The sequence below is a fragment of the Coenobita brevimanus genome, chromosome 93 (assembly GCF_032717465.1).
Source record: "Coenobita brevimanus isolate Jiangsu-jjx chromosome 93, ASM3271746v2, whole genome shotgun sequence".
Classification (NCBI taxonomy): Eukaryota; Metazoa; Arthropoda; class Malacostraca; order Decapoda; family Coenobitidae; genus Coenobita; species Coenobita brevimanus.
The window spans coordinates 22,041,895-22,065,173 of NC_137046.1; the positions used below are offsets into that span (position 1 = coordinate 22,041,895).

A 23,279-nucleotide genomic window follows, 5' to 3' on the forward strand; every position below is an offset into this window, starting at 1 on the left:
GGGAAGGAGGGGGGGGGGGATCGGGACCAGGGCCCGTACCATCAAAAATACTTAGTATCGCTAAGTACACTTAACAGACGAAAATTATCACGAGTTGCACTTGGACAGAATACTTAAGTTAATAATACCTACCAAACTACTTATTAGTCGTAAGTACACTTTGTAGTCTAGAAACTTAAGTACCTCCGATGAGGTTACTTAAGTGCTTCTCATTTTACCCAGTCGAGATGCCGCACAACAAAAACGACGAGGGGGAAGATGCAGGGCTATAAATTATGGAGAGACACGAAACAAAACAAAACGAAAGAAAAGGTATTTTGGGCCTCTGTATGACGTTTTCAACGAATTAATACATAAAAATTAGGCTATGTTGAAATGTTTTGATAGATTTGAAGATGTTGTTACGCCGTAGACAAACAGCCTATTCAAGATCACTAGAGCAGAAATGAAATTATTTGCAAAACTGTGTTACATGGTAACTAGAAGGATGCAGCTGTTTAATGGTGATAATCCTTGACTTCTCTTTTCACACGTACAGACAATTTTTCTGAAACATTTCCCCGTAGGACGTTTTTCCGTTATTCAGCCTTCTTTACCCCTGCATAGTTGTTGACTTTATACACGGGTTTTATTCGCCCCTGTTTTGAGTACAACTCTCATGAATGGGGAGGCTCCACACATACAGCTCTTCTCAATAGGGTGGAGTCAAAGGCTTTCATCTCATCAACTCTCCTCCTCTTACTGGCTCCCTTCAACCTTTTTCTCTTCGCCGCACTGTTGCATCTTTATCTCTTTTCTATCGCTACTTAAATGGTCACTGCTCCTCTGAACTGTCTGCTTGCATCCCTCCACCTCCACGACGGGCGGGTAACACCCGTCTAGCAACAAACTCTCATCCCTTTTCTGTCTAACTCTCTAATGCAAGAGTTAACCATTACTCCCAGTCCTTCATTTATGCAACAGGTCAGCCCTGGAACTGTCTCCCTCTGTCTGTATTTCCTACTTCCTATGATCTCCAGTCTTTCAAACGCAGTGTGTCTAGGCATCTCGAAGTGAAAGGATCTTGAATCTGGTTCTCTTTTGTACTGTTTCTCTTTTTTTTTTCTTGGAAGGAACTCTTTTTCGGGCTTGGCCTTTGGTTCCTTCTTCCACGCATAAAAATAATCAAATATAACATACCTTGTGTCGTACGGCTGCGAATACTGTTTCTGTTTTACTGATAAAAAAAAAAATGCAGAGAACAGTCTGCCACACTAACCTAACAATAATCTTTTGTGACGTGATGCAAGAGATTTGCAAATAATTTTATCCCAACATTCAGCTGCAGCTCTACCTCATGGTGATGGATCTTCATTATATTCATTTAGTAAATCAGTGGGTATGTATAGAATAACCGAGAAATGTATTGTAAGCATATTTAATGGAGAACCGACCATAAACTAAACCTAACCTACCCATGTTTTGACGGAGACAAGACCTAGCAAGAGTCATGCGAGCGATCCACAATTATCCAAAAATTCAGGTATGTCTGTGCTCTCCGGTAATCACTCTTTGTCATATACCTGCAGTAAATCTGAGTGTATGTACAAAACCGGGAAACGTAGTGCACGCATAAAGGGTGGGGAACCGGCCATAACCTAACCTAACCTGTCCATGTTTTGACGGGGAAATGACCGACTTCCCGATGTGAGGTCGTGAGGGGATTCATGATGAATATTTTCATATCCAGCACTTGTTGTGGTGCATGGTAGCCATTCTTTATCATAGGCATTCAAGTAAAGTACATATTTATAAAACACCAGGGTAACGTCTTGAACACAAGACCGTCTGTGTTTTGTCGAGGAAACGATTACCCCTCAAACCCATATCTTGACAGGGAAACTTTAGTAGGTGATAGTGAGTTTTTAAGTAAAATCCCATTGAGAACATTGCTATTCCCAGCAGAAATAAAATGTTTCCCATTTCCATTCAGTAAAACAAGATACATGTGTAACATAACGAACAAACGTCTTGAGAAGGAACAAATCAAAGTTTAACGATGGTAGGTCGGTGACAGAAATGACATTTTGGGAGAAGACACACTTACAAGAAATTCAAATTTCACTCAGCACTCGCCACTTAGAAATTTGTAGTACCTTCTATTTGTGATGTTAGTGACAAAATTTTGATTGGCCATTCATTCTGTTTGAAATTATTCATTGGTCTACCCATCGTGATTTTGTTATGCACTGCTTTTCATCCATCCGTACCCACTTTGGACTTTTGTACTTTATTTTGCGGAGTGGAGCGCTAAGCAGTATCGATGGTACAACCGAACATTTGACCCTGCCCTATGACTTCACCTTTATTCACAAACTTGAAGTTTTTACCTTTGACTAACCAACAACTCTTCCACTAAGTTTGGTTGAACCTGGATAAAAATGATTTAAAGTGTCATTGCGCTGTGACCTTGTCCTTTGACCTATTGTGCTCACAACAGAATCACTTCATCTCTGGCTGACCTCAAACGTTTCCGTCAAGTTTGATCCAAACTGAGCATAAGCTTTTGAGTTAAAGGGTCGAAACTTTGACCTTGTCCTTTGATCTTTACAAATGATTGATTGATATTACATTATATTCACTCCACATGTTTCTGACTCACAAACCGTCCAAAAACTGTAGTCTGAATTGTACCAAAACTATAAATGTTGACCTCTTCCCTACCTATAACATATGACCTTTTTCAGCCAATACGTATCAGTGATTAGACACAGTGAAGACTGAAATTCCTCTGGCTAAATACAAAGTGATCTGTTAAGCCATATTAAAGCTAAGGCGTTCTATGAAAGAAGAAGAACAATATGGAAAAATTGGGATTCTTGGCAAACTGTGCCTAAACTCTTTAGCATTAAACTTTGGCTAATTCAGCAACCGTTTTGTTTAAAGAAAAGCTTGAAGGTTATGGACAGATGATAATGAAAGTTCTCAAATGTGTGTGTGTGTGTGTGTGTGTGTGTGTGTGTGTGTGTGTGTGTGTGTGTGTGTGTGTGTGTGTGTGTGTGTGTGTGTGTGTGTGTGTGTGTGTGAATTACGAAGGATTTTGTTTACTGATGTCCAAGGGAGCGTCGGGAACAATCCTACATACCTACATACAGTGTCTACTGACACTCTGATTCATCCCTCTCCCCCCCCCCCCTGTGTGTGTGTGTGTGTGTGTGTGTGAAGCCATTTTCCTGACACGAATGATGCAACTCAAATGACTGATTACTTAGCATCAGCTCGTATATGCTGAGGGAAAAAACTTCAGGGACTGAATACAAAGAAAAATGTAATGCTAAAACAATTTCTTGTTGCTAAACTGAGAAAGAACCACATTACTCATGGTGATACATCCATTCAGTAATAAAATTGTTTACCACTCACGATTGTCATCGATGAAATATTTGACGAACTTGTCGAGAGAACCTTGGAAATTGATGTCGAGGAAGAGTCGTGAGTGGTGATGGTTTGACACGGCCACAGCCTTCGGGTTTCGCACCACGTACACCACCTTTAGGGGGACAGAGATCATGAGATGTGGAGATGAGTCCGGTAGAAGAGAAGAGATATCTCAAAAATATTAATGAGACAGTTAACGAAAGCAAGGTGAGAACCTGCATGTAGAGACATTAAATGTATACCACCTCCCACAATCTTTCGAAGGGATTGTAATATTAAAAACATGTTGATAATTTTTCAGTCCATATCGCAGTGTCTTTAGCAAAAGGTGCTTTGGGTGGCATCTGGTCAAGCAAGATACGAATAAAAACAGAAATCAATCAAACCTCTGAAGCAAAAAAATAAAAAAAAAAAACTTGTGAATCTAATATGCTATAGCAGTAGGCGTGTGTGTATTTTGGGCAGCCGATACTACTGTACAGTACACATTCAAATCACACCAAAGCTGGCACAAAAATTGCAAAAAATTCGGTAATGTGAAAAAAATTGGTCCCATCACGATTGAAAAACTTTTACTATATTTAATGAGCGATCACATTAAAAAAAAAAAAAAAAAAAAAAAAAAAAAAAAAAGCTGCTCCCGAAGTCCGGCATAGGATCTCCGTAGAATTTTTTTGCCCAAAGGTAGAACTAAAATAAACTGGGTTCCATTCACGAAGCTGCAAATAACACGATCAATTGGTTAGCTGCAAAAAATCCAAGTGACAACGCTACACTAGAACAGCACATAAATGCGAGTGCCTTCCGCAGGAGCAAGTGTGAGGGGCCCGAAGGGCCCACGAGAATTTGTTCAATATACTATAGCAGTAGCCGTGTGTGTGTGTGTGTGTGTGTGTGTGTGTGTGTGTGTATTTTGGGCAGCCGAACTACACATTCAAATCGCACCAAAATTGGCACAGAAATCGCAAAAAATTCGCTGATGTGAAAAAACTTGGTCCCATCACGATTGAAAAACTTTTACTATATTTAATAAGCGATCACATTTTGACCAAAAAAACGCCGCTCCTGGGGCCCGGTATAGGATCTCCGTAGAATTATTTGCCCACAGGTAGAACTACAGTAAAGTATTTCGGACTTGCGTTCGGACAACTTGGGTTCCATTCCCGAAGCTGCAGATAACACGATCAATTAGTTAGCAGCAAAAAATCAAAGTGACAACGTTAGACTAGAACAGCACATAAAGGCGAGAGCTCTCCGCAGGAGCAAGTGCGAGGGGCCAGAAGGGCCCACGAGCACTTGTTTTACCCTATAATACACTCTATAATCATATAAATTTTGGAAGACATATTAAAGAAACTGCCTACTGATCTGGTAGCAGTTAAGTCCAAACATCAGCTTCTAAAAAAAGTTATTTATATTACACACACACACACACACACACACACACGCAGTAAAAATGGAGTGCTAAATTAATTATTTTTCCTACTCATAAGGACACTGGAAAAAGAGTGGAAATGTAAACAACAGACTTAGTTTCTCTGCTTATGATGACTCTTCCCCCTTTGTTGGCCGTCGTGGTCAGTATCGTTCGTTGGAACGATTTGAAGCATGGATTTTTTTTTTCTTTTTTCTTTACGCGATCTTAACCTTTTTGAGGGGAAGGGTTTCTTCCAACCGTCTGAGTCTAGCAATACTCGGAATAAAATATTTAATGAGTCCATGCCCTTTAAGGAAGTTTATTGCACACAATCACTCTCTGAACGCCACACCGGAGAATATTTGAGTAGTATATTCAACTCGATGGAGCATTTCCTCAGAAAATGTTCACTGTGTCATAAGGATGCCGATGCTAATATTAAAAAAGCACTTTTTTTTTTTTTTTTTTTTAAACCATCAGCAGCACAAAGTCTACTTCCCATCAACTTCATCTCGCGGTCAAGCACGGCATATCTTCACAAAAATCAGTTACAGACCTCCTCTCTAAATGCAGGTCTATAGCCACTCACTTCAATTACTCAGCCATGGTACAAGAAATATTAAAGAAATTCTGCTAAAAATAAATGTTCCCCATTTATCAGTGATACATGATGTTTCCAGTCGATGGAACAGCATGCTGGATGATGGTTCGAATGAAAGAAATTATGGAGCTACTTTGCTTGTATGCGAGAGGAAACTCTAAAATCAGGTCATTTACTACTGAAGATTAATCCCTTCTGACAAACTGCATCACTGTTCTTCATCCGTTTGAGGATATTACCAAGAAAATCAGCAGCGCCTCATCATCGATATCTGACGTAATACTTCTTGTAACCACATTCAAAATGGCGACCAAGTCACTCACCGATGAAATCCCTGGAATAAAGAACTTGAAAGAAAAATAATGAAAGAAATATCGAAGAGGTTTGATTCAGTAGATTCAGAGAGTAATGACACTTTTACTCTGGTCACATTTTTGGACCGAAGATATAGGGCGATTTTTTTTCATCCCAATTTGTTACAGAGTGAAGAATAGCATCGCCCGCTTGTCTGGAGAACTTCGGTCGAGTGCTCAAGAAGAAATGTAAAGGAAAAAACAAACTTTCAGATGCATCTCAAGTTTCTCAACCATCTACAATCAACGATTTTACTTCAACGCTTGATGCAATCTCTTCATCAAGCAGTGATGATGAAGATAACTATCTTTCACAGCAGAGTCAGCAGACGTAAAAAATCACCGACTAATACCGCAAAGAGAAGCACATTGCCGCGGCTGAAGATCCCTTGACTTGATGGAGAATGCATAAAGAAATGTATCCGATTCTCTCTCAGCTTGCCCAGATGTTCTTGGCTTGCCCTTTATCAAGTGTTGCCAGCCAACTGCAGTGGTGCCGGTCTGATGCATGATGAAAAGGAAAACAGACTTTCTGCTGAGAGAACTGAGAAGCTTCTATTTCTTAAATGTAGCCTAGCAAAAATCAGATTCAACTACTAAGTCCTTATGTCAATACATTTTTCAGTTGTTCATGATATCATACCAGTGCTGAACAGCTACAGTGTATACATTATTTAAACTACAGTCAAAATTGCATAGTAATATATATAATTCCTCTTTCAGGGGGTGGAGGTTAGGGAAAGAGGTTGGTGGGATGCATGCAAGAGTTGGGTCCTCGGCCCGCATTCTGGTAACATTTCAAATTGACAGAAATTTGTTCAGTCAATTTTTTATGGCTGAAAATCATGCAATGAAATAAATTCGTACAAAAAAATATGAATAACTGAGGTTTTTATGTCATCAAACAGAATATTCACATTCGCTTCGTATTCGTGAATATTGAAAATTCATATTCGTAATCACATTCGCGAATGTTGAAAAACTTACATACGGACCATCACTAATGGATAGATAGATAGATAGATAGATAGATATCATCACCCATTACATGTCCACTACTGAACAAAGGTCTCCCCCAACCTTCTCCACTAATTTCTTGACTGAGCCAATCTTTGCCACGTTTTCCCTGCAACTATATATACTATATACTGTATAGTACTGTGTAATATATATATATATATATATATATATATATATATATATATATATATATATATATATATATATATATATATATATATATATATATATTATACCTAGGCTGCCTCCCCAAAAGAAAGGGAGATAGCCGAGACAGGAAGACTCCCAATTTACTCATCCACACACACACACACACACACACACACACACACACACACACACACACACACTCATTTACATCTTAGCCCCAAGGGGAGAGGGGACAGATCATCACTGCACCACATCGCATGAGGTTCAACTGCGCAGTGCAATCAACGACATCCGTAGCAGGGCCCGACGGCAGAGCTTGTTTATCCCTGCCACATCGTAATGGACCCATCCCCTTACCCGCCCCTGACCTGAGCAGCTGATCAGACAAAATGCGTGAGAGTATCCCCTCAGGGCTGCATCATCATTTATTCATTCACAATTTCTCTCCAATCATTCCTAGCATGCTCAGGCACTCTTCCTTGCTCAACAGACATCCCTCTCGCATCCAACACTCTCTTTACATTGTCCATCCATCCTATTCGTGGTCTTCCTCTCAGCCGTACACGTCTCACATCCGATCCAGTTATCTTTTTCACCAATCGCTCATCATACATTCTCTCCATATGCCCAAACCATGACAACACCTTTCCTCGACTCAATCATCCTTCTCCCGCACGGCTCCCGTTCTCCTTCGCACTTCATCATTTCTCACTCGATCCATACGCGTCACTCCACACATACTCCACAGACACCTCATCTCCATTACATTCAAGCTTTTCCTCTTTGCTACACCCAGATTCCACGTTTCAGCCCCATATAACGCAATCGGGAGGGACACAGTCTGGCCGCACTATGGGGTGGTACTAATACTCTGCGGCCAGGTTGTGTTCGGAAGAATTCTGCCACCGTGTTCCCTGCGTGTCGTAAAAGACGACTAAAAGGGGCGGGGTGAGGGGGCTAGGGACCCCCTCCTCTGTATTTTTTCTTTAATTCCCACTATGAGACAGGGAATACATACATACATACATACACACACACATATATATATATATATATATATATATATATATATATATATATATATATATAAATAAGTGTGTGTGTGTGTGTGTGTGTGTGTGTGTGTGTGTGTGTGTGTGTAGAGAGAGAGAGAGAGTTTATGTTCATCCTCCCCGGGCTGATCTCTCGGCCTGCACCACTCCAACGCTTCGAAAGTGTCCTTAGATGCATTTCGGATCGTCGGAGCTGTAATGTACACACCTAAATTCGCCATAAAATGATAAACCAATTAGAGTTTTCTAGAGTTCTATATGTATCCCCCTCAACTTCCATTCAGGACAGACTGACAGACAAGCTTCTCTTTTATATGTACTGTATACGGATGAAAAGAAAAATAAAAGTGGAGTGGGAGGGAAGAAGTTAAATTGCCAGAAGGAACAGGAGGAGCTGTGTTGGAAAGCCTAGTGCACTGCGAGCATTAATAAAACCTTTAAAGTGTACCTTGGCTTTCTCCAGAAGTGACGAGTCGAGGAGGGAGAAAGGAAGGTGGGTCTTGATGGTGCGTGGGTCAGGTGTCGCTTCAGCCAGCTGCAGGTAGATGCCGTCGTTGGGGTCAGCGTCAGGACAGAGTTTGGTGAAGGCTGGGGACATTGCCAGGAAGGGGCTACCTTTTGGAATATTTCCCGGTAAGAACATGTCCCAGCTGAAGATAGAGCAATGGCCAAAGTCACTGTATGAATTAATATAACGCCATAATCAAAATTATTATTGGACAATCTTATATTGAATGCAAATAATAACAGCAACAACAACAACACTAACAATAACAACAACAATAACAACAACGACAATAATAATAATAATAATAATAATAATAATAATAATAATAATAATAATAACAATGTAAGTAGGTGGGGGCACTCATCATCCACCCACTTAGTGTAGCGGCACTCGGATTTTAGGGCAGCTCTACACTGAGTGGCAAGCCAAATGATTTCCTGTAAACCAGGAAATCATTGACAACGCTTGGTGGTAACTTTATAACTAGCCAAAACGTGTTCTCAACGTGAGAACAAGTGGGTCGCAGAGGGTCAATGCCCATTCCCGGAAAACAACAAACTAAAAATATGAACAAGAAGCCTCGGACCAGGACTGACCAACAGGTGACGACCAAGGACCGAACAAATGATATGGTACGGGTTGTGACATGGAGTGTAAGGGACGCAAATGCTGAGTTGAAAGAGAGAGAGATTCTGCAGGAGCTTGTGGGTGCAAAAGTGGATGAATATGGATTAACTGAAACTAAATGGAGAGGTGAAAGTGTGAGAGAATGGGAGTATGGATAGGGTAAATGCGCGGGAGTGGGTGAGAATGAGAGGGCAAAAGAAGGAGTGTGTATTGTTTTGTGCAAGTGATGGAAGGACAGTATAAGAGAATATGGATCAGTTGGCTCAAGGATTGTGTGGGTAAGATTGAAAGTTGGACTACGAAATGTGGGCATTTGTGTGTCTGTATGCGCCAACGCAAGATAGTGCAAGCAGAGTGAAAGAAGAGTTCTGGACAAATGTGGATGCGTGCATGAAAAAGTTTGAAAGCTGTGAGAGAGTGTTTTTGACTGGATATATGAATGGAACAGTAGGGAATGTGAAGGTGGATGGAGTAGATGGTGAATGGGGTGTGCCTGCAGAAGTTGATGAGAATCGCTGTGCTCAAGTGGACATTCGCGCAGGAAGAGTGTTCGTGATAGCCAATACCCTCTTCAGACACAAAATGATGCACAGATATATGTGACGAGTGATGAGAAGGGTGGGTGGTGAACTGAATGAAAAGAAGGCAATGATTGATTATATGTGCGTGGATAAAAAAAAATGAGATGTGTAATGAATCCAAGAGCATATAAAGAGGTTAGGGGAGTGGACTTTCTAACCACCACTTGGTGGTGGTGAAAGTCGAGGTCGAAATGAAATGGTGGAATAGAAGAAGGGAAATACAGGAGGAAGTAGTTCAAACAAGGATGGTAGAAAGATAACAAAAGGATGGAAAAAAGGCAGAAAATAAGAGAGAAATGGAGGAGCGATTGGGTAAATATGATTCAGAGCAAATGGGGGACGTGGAAGGTGTGTACAAGGTATTCACAGAAGAAATATGTGCAGCATGTGAGGTGGTGTTTGGGGTGAAGAGAAGACGAAAAAGGGTGCAAGGAACAGCGTGGTGGAATGAAGAGGTGAGACAGGCTGTGCCACAAGAGAAGAAAGCATATAGTGAGTTAATGAGAAACTGAGGCGTGGAGGAAGTTGAGAGATGGAAGAGAGAGTTACATGTAGAGAAGAAGAAGGAGGTGAAAAGATTAGTATGAAGAGAGTGGATGAGGAATTCGGAAGGAATTTGAGTGTAAATATGAGGGAATGTAAGAAAATGTTCTGGAAAGAGAGTTAGACAGGGTGTTAAAGAAGCTAGTTGGGGAGTGAAGGATAAAAATGGTAAATTACTAGTGGAGAAGGGAGAAAGAGTGAGCAGATGGAGAGAACACTCTAAGAAACTGTTGAACAAAGAGACTGAAAGTAATGCGAGTATAAGTGCCTGGGGAATGGCTGAGAGAAGGAGGGATGTGAGATGAGAAGAGGAAATCAGTAAGATGAAGAAAGTCAAAATGGGGAAAGCCAAAGGAATTGATGCAGTGTGTGATGAAATGCTGAAACATGGAGGAGAGATAGTAAAAAAATGGATGTGGAAGATGTGCAGATTGGCCTGGGAGGAAGGTATAGTCCCAGAGGATTGGAAGTCAGGTATAATCATTCACCTGTACAAAAAGAAAAAGGAAAAAGATGCGTGTGGTAACCATAGGGGCATTTGTCTTCTTAGTGTAAAAGGAAAAGAATATGGTAAGATACTTATTGACAAAGGGAAATAACAGAGGATGTAGTTGGAGAACAGGGAGGGGTTTAGAAAGGGAAGAGGTTGTGTAGATCAGATATTCGTTTTTAGGTCTTTAGTAGAAATATTTCTAGAGGGGAGAAAGAAGTTGTATGCGGCCTTCGTGGATTTGAAGAAAGCATATGACAGAGTGGATAGACAAGGACTGTGGAAAGTGTTAAGAATATATAGGGTAAAAGGGAAATTATTGGATGCCATGGAGAGTAAGGGTGCTAAGGCTGCAGTACGTGTGGACAGTGAACTAAGTGAATTTTTCCATTTGAAGGTTGGATTGAAACAGGGATGTGTCATGTCTCCATAGTCGGGGTTATAAAAGTGGTACAAGGAAGGGCAGTGGATGTTGGAGTGGCCCTAATGAGAGAGGGCAGTGTTTGGATACCCACTGTACTGTTGTCTGCAGATCATACTGTGTTGTTAAGTGAAGACGAAGGGGAGCTGAAAGGCTTGGTGAATGAGTCTGGCAGAGTGTTTAAGAAAGGGAATCTAGAGGTAAATGTAGGGAAGACCAAAGTTATGATCTTCGAGAGAAATGAAGTCACCAAATGTACAGTGAGGTTGGATGAGGAAGAAATGGAAAATGTAAGTACTTGGGTAGTGTGATGAGTAAGTATAGAAGTTTAGAGCATGAAGTGCTTGAAAGGGTACAACAAGGAAGAAAGGTTGCTGGTTCTACAAAAGCAGTGATAAGAAACAGGGAAGTGAGCATGGAAGTGAAAAAGTTCCTGCATGAGAGAATTGTGATACCAACCCTAACTTATGGAAATGAAGTTTGGACCTTGTTGGAGGGACACAAGTCAAGTCTGAGAGTAGTGGAAATGAGTTATTTGAGAAGAACATGTGGAGTCACATGGAGAAACAGATTGACAAATGAGGAAGTGAAGGAGCGTTGTGGTGTGGATGTGCATGTGACAGGAAGCATTAGGAGAAACACACTGAGGTGGTTTGGCCATGTGGAGAGGATGGAGAGCAAGAGACTGACGAGGAGAGTGTATGTGAGTAAGGTGGAGGAGGGGAGAGAGAAGGGGAGGCCAAGGATGAGATGGCAGAATGGAGTACAGTAGAGAGGTATATGAGAGAGGGGGGTGTGAGCTGGCAGCAGAGCAGTGAAATGGCGGGGGAGAGGGCGACATGGAGGCGATTTGTTTGTGGCCATCCCTTACGGGATCAAGCGTCTAGCAATAGATAATAGCCTAATAATGATGATGATGATGATGATGATGATAATAATGATAATAATAATAATAATAATAATAATAATAATAATAATAATAATAATATTATTATTATTATTATTATTATTATTATTATTATTATTATTATTATTATTAACAAGAACAACAACAGCATCAACAACAACAATAACAACAACAACAGCAACAACACTAAGCATTCAAAGGCTACAACACCAGCCCTCCCCACCCGGGGCCGTTTTCACCGCCGTCCCCAGTGCAGTCCCTAGCAGCCTACATAGTTCCGAACACAAGTTTCCTTTTCGCAGTCGCCCCCTATCAGCTTTCCGTGGTCTTCATTTGGAATTGCATTAAGGTGTCCCCAACTAATATTGGAACATCTGTGGGGAACTTGGAGGCTCCCCAACAGACGGACCAGGAACAAGTTAAAAAAAAAAAAAAAAAAAAAAAGCGCACTCTAATACGTATTTTTGTCAATGTTTCAATATCAGATATTAGGTGTAATACTGCCGAGATGTTGACACACCCTGTAAAGAATATACTCCACACTCTTAAATGAGTATAATTTACTCGAATTTAAAGTCATCCAATCCCAGTTCACAACCGAGCCGGCTGGAGCCTCCACAACCGGTGGAACCAAATGAAACGGAAGAATCGTTGTGTAATGCATATTTTCATCACAGTTTTGATACCAGAAGCCCGATGTACCGTTGCTGTTTTAACTAACACACCACCCATATAGAAAATGCATAATGTTCATGTAATTTTACAGTACCTAATTAAACATCAAACCACTTCAAAGTCTCATCAGATTTTTGTCAGTATTTTGATATATGATGCCCGTCTCTTATTTACTTTGCTAAACGCTATTCCCAGATCTGAAAATGCCTCACAAAGGTTTTCATACTTTCTCAGCTATTCCTCTCGCATATACTGTATATTAATCGCACTTCTAAACCATCCAGTTCATCACCCACTAGACGTTAGTATCCTGTATACTCCGGTGATAGAACCCCATTTTCGGGTCAAACCTTTCAATCAGTGCTGGTAATCGTTTTTGTGTACTGTATGTTTCGATAATACTTGGTCTTTACTTCAAATTCTGGGTGGATGTTAGCGTCACACCAGCTTGGCTTTTTCAGAAACCAAGATGGTCGCCAAAAAGAGTCGATTTACAAAATCCTTCATAATTTCTGTTCTGAGCACACAAACACAATGTTTTCACAGTCTACAGGTAAGTTTTCGGGCGCGAGGAATCCGATTCTGGCATTATTTTAATTTTTTCATTCCATTTTAATGACAAAATCTCAAAATGGTGGCCAAAATTACCAAAACAAAAAAGTCATTCTAAGAAAAACATCCAAAACGAACATCAATAGAAAATCATTATATATCCAGTTCTCCACACAATAAAGACAACTTAACACACATATGTCGGTAAAATAGCAGTAACTCGCGAAATACAAGTTACATTCGATGAATCTCAACTTTTACAGTGAACATAGACTGTAGCACCAGTCGAGAGGAGCAGTACTCCTAAGGTGGATGGAAAGCTGATGGCAGGGAGATCTGGAGCTCCCGTTTCATCAGCCCTCGGGACCAGTTCCTGACCATCCCCCTTTGCTGAACTTTTTCAGTGTTTCAGTAACAGAGAAAGTAGGCCAGCATGCCCTCTAATACAAATTTCTCTGTCAACACCAATCTACATGCACAGTACACATTACACTTCGTTTTCAAAATTAAAGAAAAATGGCGCACATTAACCATACCTTGGAGTCCCCAGGGGGGAGGACCATAAATGCCCCCACCATCCCTCCCTCTCCTGGTGACGACTCAACGAGCTGCCTGGAACCACTGCCTGACTCACTTCTTCATTTCTGCAACATTCGCGGCTTTTGCTCTAACTTTTTCTCTGTTGAACACTACCTCTCCTCCTCTAAACCTCACCTACTCTTCTTAACTGAGGCTCAGTTGTGTGAGACAACTGACAGCAAACCCTATTCTGTATCCTCCTACTTTCTCTATACTCATTTCAAAGCCAAAGGTGGCTGTTGTGTATATGTATGCAACGACTTACCTTGCTCTCGTGTTCCTGAACCTGATTCTTCTAAATTCTCTGCTTTCTGGCTTTGGCTCTCCTGTCATTCTCTGACTAAATGTATCTGTGCTGTATACTTATCCCTTAACTCTACTGACTATCAAAAATTCTTCTACTGTCTTACTTCTATGATGGAACTCATTCTAACCATTTCTCCTTTCTCTGTAATCTCCATTCTAGGAGATTTCAATGTACACCAGCACCTTTGGCTCTCCTCTCCTTTCACTGATCCGCCTGGTGAACAAGCCTACATCATTTCTATCCTTAATGACCTAGAACAGCTTGTACAGCAACCTATCCGTATCCCTGATCGCCTTGGAGAGAGCTCCAACATACTTGATCTCTTCCTTACAACTAATCCTTCTGCTTACACTGTTAATCTTTTGTCTCCGTTGAGCTACTCCGATCACAACCTGTGGATCCTCCAAAGAAATGTCAACTGTGGCACTTTGGAGATGCGGATTGGGAGGCCCTCAGGCAATGCTTCTTTGATTTTCCCTGGAATTATTATTGCTTTCGTGGCCGGGAGCCATCTGAGTATGCCTTGTGCATTACGGAGGTTATTCTCTCAGGCAAGGAAGCATACATTCCTTTCTCATATCCTTTGACTAATGCAAGAAAGCCTTGGTTTAACCACGCCTGTTCAAATGTTGTCCGCAACAAGGAGAGGGCCTATAAAAGGTACCAAAGCCAACCCACCCCTGAATCATATCTTTTTTATGTTTCTGCCCGGAATCATGCTAAGTCTGTTCTTGGCTCCGCTAAAAATAATTTCATTCGTACTAATTGCTCTGAACTCTGTCACTCCAATTCTTCCCTTTCCTTCTGGCACCTTGCCAAAAACCTTTCTAACAACTTTACCTCATCATCCTTCCCTCCTTTTTTCTACTCTGATGGCTCTGTAGCAGATCTCTTCAATCAGACTTTCTCCTCCAACTCCACCTCAGGCAATTCCGGTGCTGTTCCTCTATCACTTCCCCCCTCTGACTCCCTCATGGCTGACGTTAAAATTTCTTCAGCTGATGTATTTTCTGCCATCACCGGCCTCAGTACTAACATGGCATATGGGCCTGATGGAGTCTCTCCTGCTGTCCTCTGGAACTATGCTTCTGTGCTCACACCCTGCCTAGGTAAACTCTTTCGCCTTTGTCTGTCAACTTGTGCCTCTCCTTGCTGGAAGTTTGCTCTCATTCAGCCAGTCCCAAAGAAGGGTGGCCATTCCCAACCCTATAACTGTCGTCCAGTTGCTTTAACATCCTGTGTCTCAAAACTTTTCCAGTCTATTCTTAACAGAAAAAATTTAAAACATCTTTCCTATCACAACCTTCTTTCCGATCGTCAATAAGGGTTCCATCAGGGACGCTCCTCTGGCGATCTTCTCACCTACCTTTCAGACTTCTGGTCATCCTCCTTTCGGGACTTTGGAGGAAGCTTTGCCATTGCAGTTGACATCTCAAAAGCTTTCGATCGAGTCTGGCATAAATCTTTACTTTCCAAACTGCCTTCTTACGGTTTCTATCCTTCTATCTGTGCCTTCATCTCTAGTTTCCTTTCTGGTCGTTCTATAGCCACTGTTGTAGACGGCCATCGTTCTTCTCCTAGATCTATCAACAATGGCGTTCCTCAGGGCTCTGTTCTATCACCAACTCTCTTCCTTTTATTCATCAATGATCCTCTAAGCTGTACATCTAATCCTATGCACTCGCACGCTGATGATTCCACCCTTCAACTTTCCATTAGGTTCCCACAACGTCCATCTCAGCAGTTACTTCAACAAACAAGGGATGAGGCTATGGCACACCTAGCGTCTGGCTTGGCTCGTATCTCTGAGTTGGGTATGAATAATCTTGTTTTTAATGCATCAAAGACTCAGTTTTTACACCTATCAACCCGACAAAATCTTCCACAGGAGTACCTACTAATGTTTTATAACATCCAGGTCACGCCTGCATCATCCTTGAACATGCTTGGGGTTTCATTCATTTGGGACTTATCTTGGAAAGATCATATTGCATGTCTTGTAAAATCTTCTTCCAAGAGACTGGATGTGCTAAGCCGACTCCATACCTTCTTTACCCCTGCACAGTTGTTGACTTTATACATGGGTTTCATTCGCCCCTGTGTAGAGTACAACTCATGTGTGGAGAGGTTCCCCACATACAGCTCTTCTCAACTAAGGGGAGGCAAAGGCTTTTCGTCTCATTAACTCTCCTCCTCTTACTGGCTCCCTTCAACCTCTGTCTCTTCGCCGCACTGTTGCCTCTTTATCTCTTTTCTGTCGCTGCTTCAATGCTCACTGCTCCTCTGAACTGTCTGCTTGCATCCCTCCACCTCTACGTCAGGTGCATAGCACCCGTCCAGCAAGAAACTCTCATCCCTTTTCTGTCCAACTCTCTAATGCAACAGTTAATCGTTACTCCCAGTCCTTCATTTATGCATCAGATCAACTCTGGAACTGTCTCCCTCTGTCTGTATTTTCTGCTTCCTATGATCTCCAGGCTTTCAAATGTAGTGTGTCCAGGCATCTTGAAATGAACGGATCTTGAATTTGTCCCTCTTTTGTATTGTTTTTGTCTTTTTGTTGGAAGGAACTGTTTTGCTGGCTCCTAGCCTTTGGTTCCTTCTTCCTCGTGTAAAAGAAAAAAGGTGCATCTTCTTGAACGCCATTAATACTGCTGGTTGCATACAAACCCTTTAACACTAGACTGAGCGTTGCTCAAATGAACATACAAACAGACATACAGAATAGAGACATAAATTTTAGACATACAAATACTATGACATACATATAACTACTGTTGCCGTTGTCAATCGTTTTCCATTGGCTTAACACCTATTGAAATTAAACCATACAATATTTCGAGATTGGAATCACAATGCACAATGATTGTCCTAATAGTCTTCCTCCGTATTATCTTCTCCATCATCTTTCCGGTTGAATGGGTTGTGGTATACACCAGCACCAGCACCACAGGCACAGAAGATGGTGCATGGCAGCTGATGGCTCATGCAACCATAGTTGTCCCTCGGCATTCCTTTTCCAGATCACAGCCACAGCGTACGAACTTCAGGACGTGTTTAGGCATGTAAGCTGTCCAATGGCACATGCGCTGTGGAATGAGACACTTGTTGACATGATCAGCTTCCCAGCCGAACTGGATTGGATCCATCGCTGGGGATTCTCCGCTTAGTGCCACATACCAGGTTGCCACTTGGGGGTTAGCTCATAGTACATTCTCATGGAATGCTTCTGTGGTCAATGGTAGACTGCAGAGTTTTGGCACAGAAGAAGCCTTGCCAGTATTCTAAGCCCACACGTGCTGCCTGCACTCTGTCATGGACAAGCATGTTTTGAAACCATAACACGCTGCCATGAACGCATTTGCTTGCTGTGTAAACTGTGTGACCTCTACCATCACATCTCCATGTAGATGCAGCCTGTGTCCTTTTGATGCAACAGTTAAAGCAGTGGTTTTGCCAATACTACATCTCGCAGCTACAGAGTCACACCCTGAGAGAGCATGAATAATGAGTAGGTCTGGCTCAATGGCGCCATCTACGTGCAGTCATCGTGTATGGGCGTTGTCGTATTGACATCAAGTCCACACATCTCAAACACAGCGCCTCTTTGTATGGACTGTTTCCTCCTGCCCTTCTCTCTTGTTTATCCATCGCATTTGTACCTTGACTTTCTCCACCACCAAGTGGTGGTCAGAGAAACCACTTCCTCAACTCCTGTATGCTCACCACCCAGCACATATCTTTAATCAATCATTGCCTTCCGTTCATTCAGTTCACCACCCACCCTTCTCATCAATCCCCACAATACTTGTGGACCATTTTGTGCCTAAATAGGGTATTGGCTAGCGCTCTCCCCGCACAACGTCCACTACAGCACTACCATTCTCATCCACTTCTGAAGGCACACTCCACTCACCAACTAATCCAGCCACCTTCTTATTCCCTACTTTTCCATATCCTTGAACCACCTGATCCATGCTTTCTTATATTCTCCTTCCATCTCTTGCACACAACAATACATATACCTTCCTTTGTCTTCTCACACTCACCTACTCTTGCACATCCACCCAATCCATATTCTCACTCTCTCACACTCTCATCTCTAGATCTGTTCTCAGTCAATCCACAGTTGTCCACTTTTGCATCCTCAAGCACCTGGACAATATCTCTCTTTCATCTCTCCATTCGCACCCCTCACATCCCACGCTGAAATCCGTATCATGTCCTTTGTCAAGTCCTTGGTCGTCATCCATGGGTTAATCCTGGTCCGAGACATTTTGTTTATCTTTTTCAATTATTTTTTTTTCCAGGGTGGGGTAATTGTCACGAATTCACGAGGTCATATTATTATGGCAATTCGTGATATTGTATATTATTATGGGAACTCGTGAACAATATTGAAGCAGCATAGACCTTCGCTCAGTCAGTTAATCTTTGCGTTTGCACTCAAGTTGGAAAAAGAGTTTTTCATAACTTTCGTCATGTATCATGAGGGACTGTCTTTATGTATACAGGTAGACAGTACATTTCACTGAACGATATTTTTTGTGTAATTATCGTTCCTCCACCTTGCCTCTCTAGCCGTTAAGTTAGGCCACGCTTACTTCCTGTGATCATGTATTCACTTTGTGGCTGGCGTGAGAACATTAGTTAGTTCAACTTAGTTGGTGAAGAGGACGTCGTGAACAGTGCAGAGAAGCAAGACCCCGTCTTAGCGGCTACAGTCTCTGGTAGTTCTACAACCCCCGAATATCCCCACCGAGTTGATGGTCGGCAACAGGGGACGTCAGCAGTGCGAACTGCAGTGACTTGAGTAGCAGAGCCGCCCAGTCTATTCGCTGCCACGACTCCTTTTTCTCCACTGACCAGTATTTTCTTTCCGTGTTTTTTAGGCTGAAGATTATTAGCTAGTGTGATCGCTGTGCGTGAGTGAGTGAATTTACTTTGCTAGATATTCTAAATTTACTTGCTTAAGTTCCCTTGTAACGTAAATTTATTTTGTTGTAATTTAATAAATTTCCAGTTCTTTTCCTTGAGCTCGAGTAAATTTAACAATCGTGCATGACTTCTCCATATTCTTACATAATTTGCTGACTCCCAGTTTGCGCAAACTTTTCTTATATTAATCACGACTGATAGTTAAGCCAGTTCTTTCATATTAATTCATAAATCCGTTGTGCCAGCCAGCAGTTAGCACCAGCATGAATCTGTCTTTATTTGTATTAATTATCGATTGTCGGAGGTAAGGACACTTTTCTCAGAGGTCAACAGTATCAACAATACGGCATTCGTGAGTGATTAGTCTCCATTGTGTACTGTTGAGAAAGTTTATGAAATTCTCTTCTTTAGAGAATCGGCGAAATAAGCCAGAATAAAGTAAAAACTTACTACTTGATTCCGTAAGTCGATTCTTTTGTGATAACCGACAATTTAATTGCAAGTTATTCATATTTTGACTTTCCTTCCATTGACTAATAACCCTCCGCCAACACACCTGTTGACACGTAGGGAACACGTACTGGTTGATTATAAGTTTACCACCCAGGGTATTAAATGATTTCCTGTCTTACAGAAAACAATTTGACCTCGTTTGGACATGGCCCTAATCCCTTTCACCAAGTCTGGTGCAGAGCAGGTCAAAACTGTTTAGATGCCCTAACTCTGTGACCTCGAGTTTTCACCTTTTCCAGTCACCTTGACCTTTGACTGATTATTCTTCAAATGGAATCCGTTTATTCTTCCTTATCCTCAACATGCCCGTAAAGTTTAGTAAAAAAAAAAAAAAAAAAGATTAATAAATGAAATAAGATGACGTTGTCATGTTACCATTATCTTTGATCCATTGTTCTCAAAAACAATAGATTTACTTCCTGGCTGACCCCCAACTATCCTCCAAGCTTGGTTAAAATCAAGTCAAAGTTGTTCGAGTTATTTTGTGAACAAATACACACACACACACACACACACACACACACACACACACACACACACACACACACACACACACACAGGGGTGAACTTTGAGCTTGCCCTTTGACTTAACCTTGACTGGTTATTCTCAAAACTGAATCACTTCATTCTTGCTTTACCATCATCATTTCCGCAATGTGTGGTTTGAAATTGACAAAAACTATACGTCTTGTGATCTGGACCTTTGAAATATTGTCAGCAAAACATTAGGCTCCCTGACTGGTTGTCACTCAACCTTCCCTCCTACTTTGGCTAAAACTGGATAAAAACTATTATTTTTTTCACACATACACACGAGTGAGCTAAAACACACACACACACACACACACACACACACACACACACACACACACACACACACACACACTGCTCAAAACATAATAATCACGCTCGCTCCGCGTGCGCGGATGTACTTATAAAAAACAAGAAAGATCACTCAAAGAATGCAACACCCGCCACCAGCAAGTGGTCCATGGGCCGAATATTTACCTTTACCCTGTGACCTTGACCTGTGACAGATTACTTCCAAAACCAGATTCCTTCATTCTTGCCTAATCCCGTCCCTCAACTTTTGTTCAAATCAGATCAAATATCTTTGAAAGGACTTTAATCAGTGAAATTCACATTTGACCTTCCTTGTGACCCTTTCATAAAGCTTAGTCTACACCGGATAAGAATTTTTGACCGCCATGTGGTCTTAAAATTTCATCTCGAGTTCTAAAAAACAAAATGTTAGTCTAATGGTTAATCCCCAATTCACCACCAACTTTATTGCACATCAGAGCAAAACTGCTGAAGGTATTATATTTCCAAAAAGACACTCAGGTCTAACTCTGACCTTGCCTGGTCTCCATAACCTTTCACTGACTGTTTTCAAAACTGAGGTTGGTAGTATTAAATTACCTCTTCGCACGAGCAAGCTCTTCGTCGCGCCAGCCGTAGTTTTAAAGCGAAGAGGTTCCTCGTACGGCGCGCGAAGAGGTCTCTCGGGGTTGAAAGTACTGGAATATGAAGCAGGAGCATCACCCGTCTCTTCCCAGGTATCGTCGCATCTTTTTTATACTGGTATCATATTCACGTAACTAGTTAGTACCTTTACATTCACGAAATGCAATTGCAATTTTTTAAAATGTTTGTTATCGTTTTTTTTTTGTGTGTGTGTGATACTATCTTTATTTATAAATCTTTAGGAGACTGGTGCTACCCATTTACGATCAAACTACTGCTACCACTATAGAGCTCAGTGACTGCTATATGCGCACAGCCCAGTCGTTGACTTTTATCATTCCCAAGTTACCTGTGTCTCATACAGTGGTGATCCAGGCAACTTCACAGGTTATTTCCGAGAGCACTTTATGTAAGAGACTTGTAAACCATTCCACTTTTCACTATACTGTCTTCAGAAAGGCAAGCACGTGGTATATTTAAGACCGTGGTTAAATTACTGCCATCTCCGCTAAATTCTAGCTGCCGTAATCCTAATCATTTCCTTTTTACGGTAGCCATAACTTAACCTAAATAACCTAACCTAACATATTTCTAACACAGCAGAAAAACCAAACATGAACGCTAAATTCTTGCGGTTGAAGCTGAACTGTAGCAGTATTAACCTAACCTAACTAAAACTGACCTGACCTAACCTAACCTATTTCTAACTTAACTGAACCACCAAACCAAACAACTTAACTCTAGCAGCCGTAATCCTAACCGTGGTTAGGATTACGGAAGTCGCCGCTAAATACCAACTGCCGTAATCCTAATCACTGCCTTAAATTATACCACGTGCTTACCTTTCTGAAGACAGTAATGAAAAGTGGAATGGTGTACAAGTCTGTTAGATAACCTGACCTGATCTAAACTAACCTATTTCTAACCTAACTTAACCACCAAACAAAACCGCTAAATTCTAGTTGCCGTAATCCTAACCACCATTGGACCCCCTCTCAAGTATTAAAGTATCATGTATTAAAACTATTTCCTACCGTTGGACTGATTCGGAGACGTTGTTTATCATATTTAGCATATTATTCTCGCAATATATTACACGAGAGAGTAAACATTAAACATATGACGGCAAACATGCGCTCCTCCGGCGTACCAATCTCACGATTTCTCTTCCAGAGAGCACCCCCGCAGAATACCAACCCTTCCGTAGTCTCCTTCTGGGAAGAGGCTGTTCGGCCTGGGTTTAAAGGTACCAAACTGGGAAGAGCCTCTTCACGAAGATGCTTCGCGAGAAGGGGAAGAGGTTGTTTAATACTACCAGCCTGAGTCTCTTCATTCTTGCCTGGCCCGTACCACGAAGTTTGATTCATATAAGATCAAAACTATTTGAGTTGACCTTGCCCTGCAAACTTCGCCATTGTCCTTTCCCTGTGATCTTGACTTTCTACAGATTGTTTTCAAATTCGAATAATTTTATTCTTGCTCTAGGATAATCTCAAGCCATCCACATTGGTCTATTTTATCTATATACTGCCAGACGCCATAATCCCGTGAGGGGTGGCCATTTGACTTTGAGTTATTTGTTTTACGGGGAGGGGCACTAACCCTCCACCAACCCACTTGTTGACACGTAGGGAGCACGTATGGTTTGGCTATATGGTCACCACCCAGCGTTGTAAGTGGTTTCTTGGCTTACAGGAAACCATTTGGGTTGTCACTCAACGTAAGGCCACCTGTAGGGGAAAGAAAAGCAATAAGAAGTGAGAGGAAAGATGGAAGAAAACGGAAGAGAGGAGGGCAGGCACAGAGAAAGAATGATAAAGGCTAATGAAGAAGTAGACAGCACTACATCAAGTGAGTGGATGATGGTCGCCACCATCTGTTTGGTCAAAACATATAAAACATTATTGAATTTGACCTTGCCCTTTGATAGTGACCTACTGTTCTAATAATAAGATTTTATTCCTTGGCTGACCCTCAGCCCATTCATTAAGGTTTGTTAAAATCGGATCAAAACCTTTCCAGTTTCTTTCCTAACACACAGGTTGAAATTTGACCTTGTCCATTGAATTTCGCCCTTGACTGATTGTTATCAAAACTGAATCATTTCATTCTTGACTTACCGACATTCTTTCCTCAAAGTTTGGTGTAATTTGGATTAAAA

At 41.5% G+C, this 23,279-nt stretch overlaps 1 protein-coding gene across 1 annotated transcript in view; it reads right to left on the reverse strand.

Annotated features, from left to right (window-relative positions):
- Nucleotides 1-23,279, reverse strand: part of LOC145412377 (luciferin sulfotransferase-like) — an 89,332-nt gene that overhangs the window by 34,784 nt on the left and 31,269 nt on the right. The window contains exons 4-5 of the mRNA XM_080282266.1: nt 8,459-8,660; nt 3,403-3,529 (exon numbers count right to left, since the gene is read on the reverse strand). Coding sequence (XP_080138392.1) covers nt 3,403-3,529; nt 8,459-8,660 — 329 coding nt within the window. The remainder of the gene's footprint in view (nt 1-3,402; nt 3,530-8,458; nt 8,661-23,279) is intronic.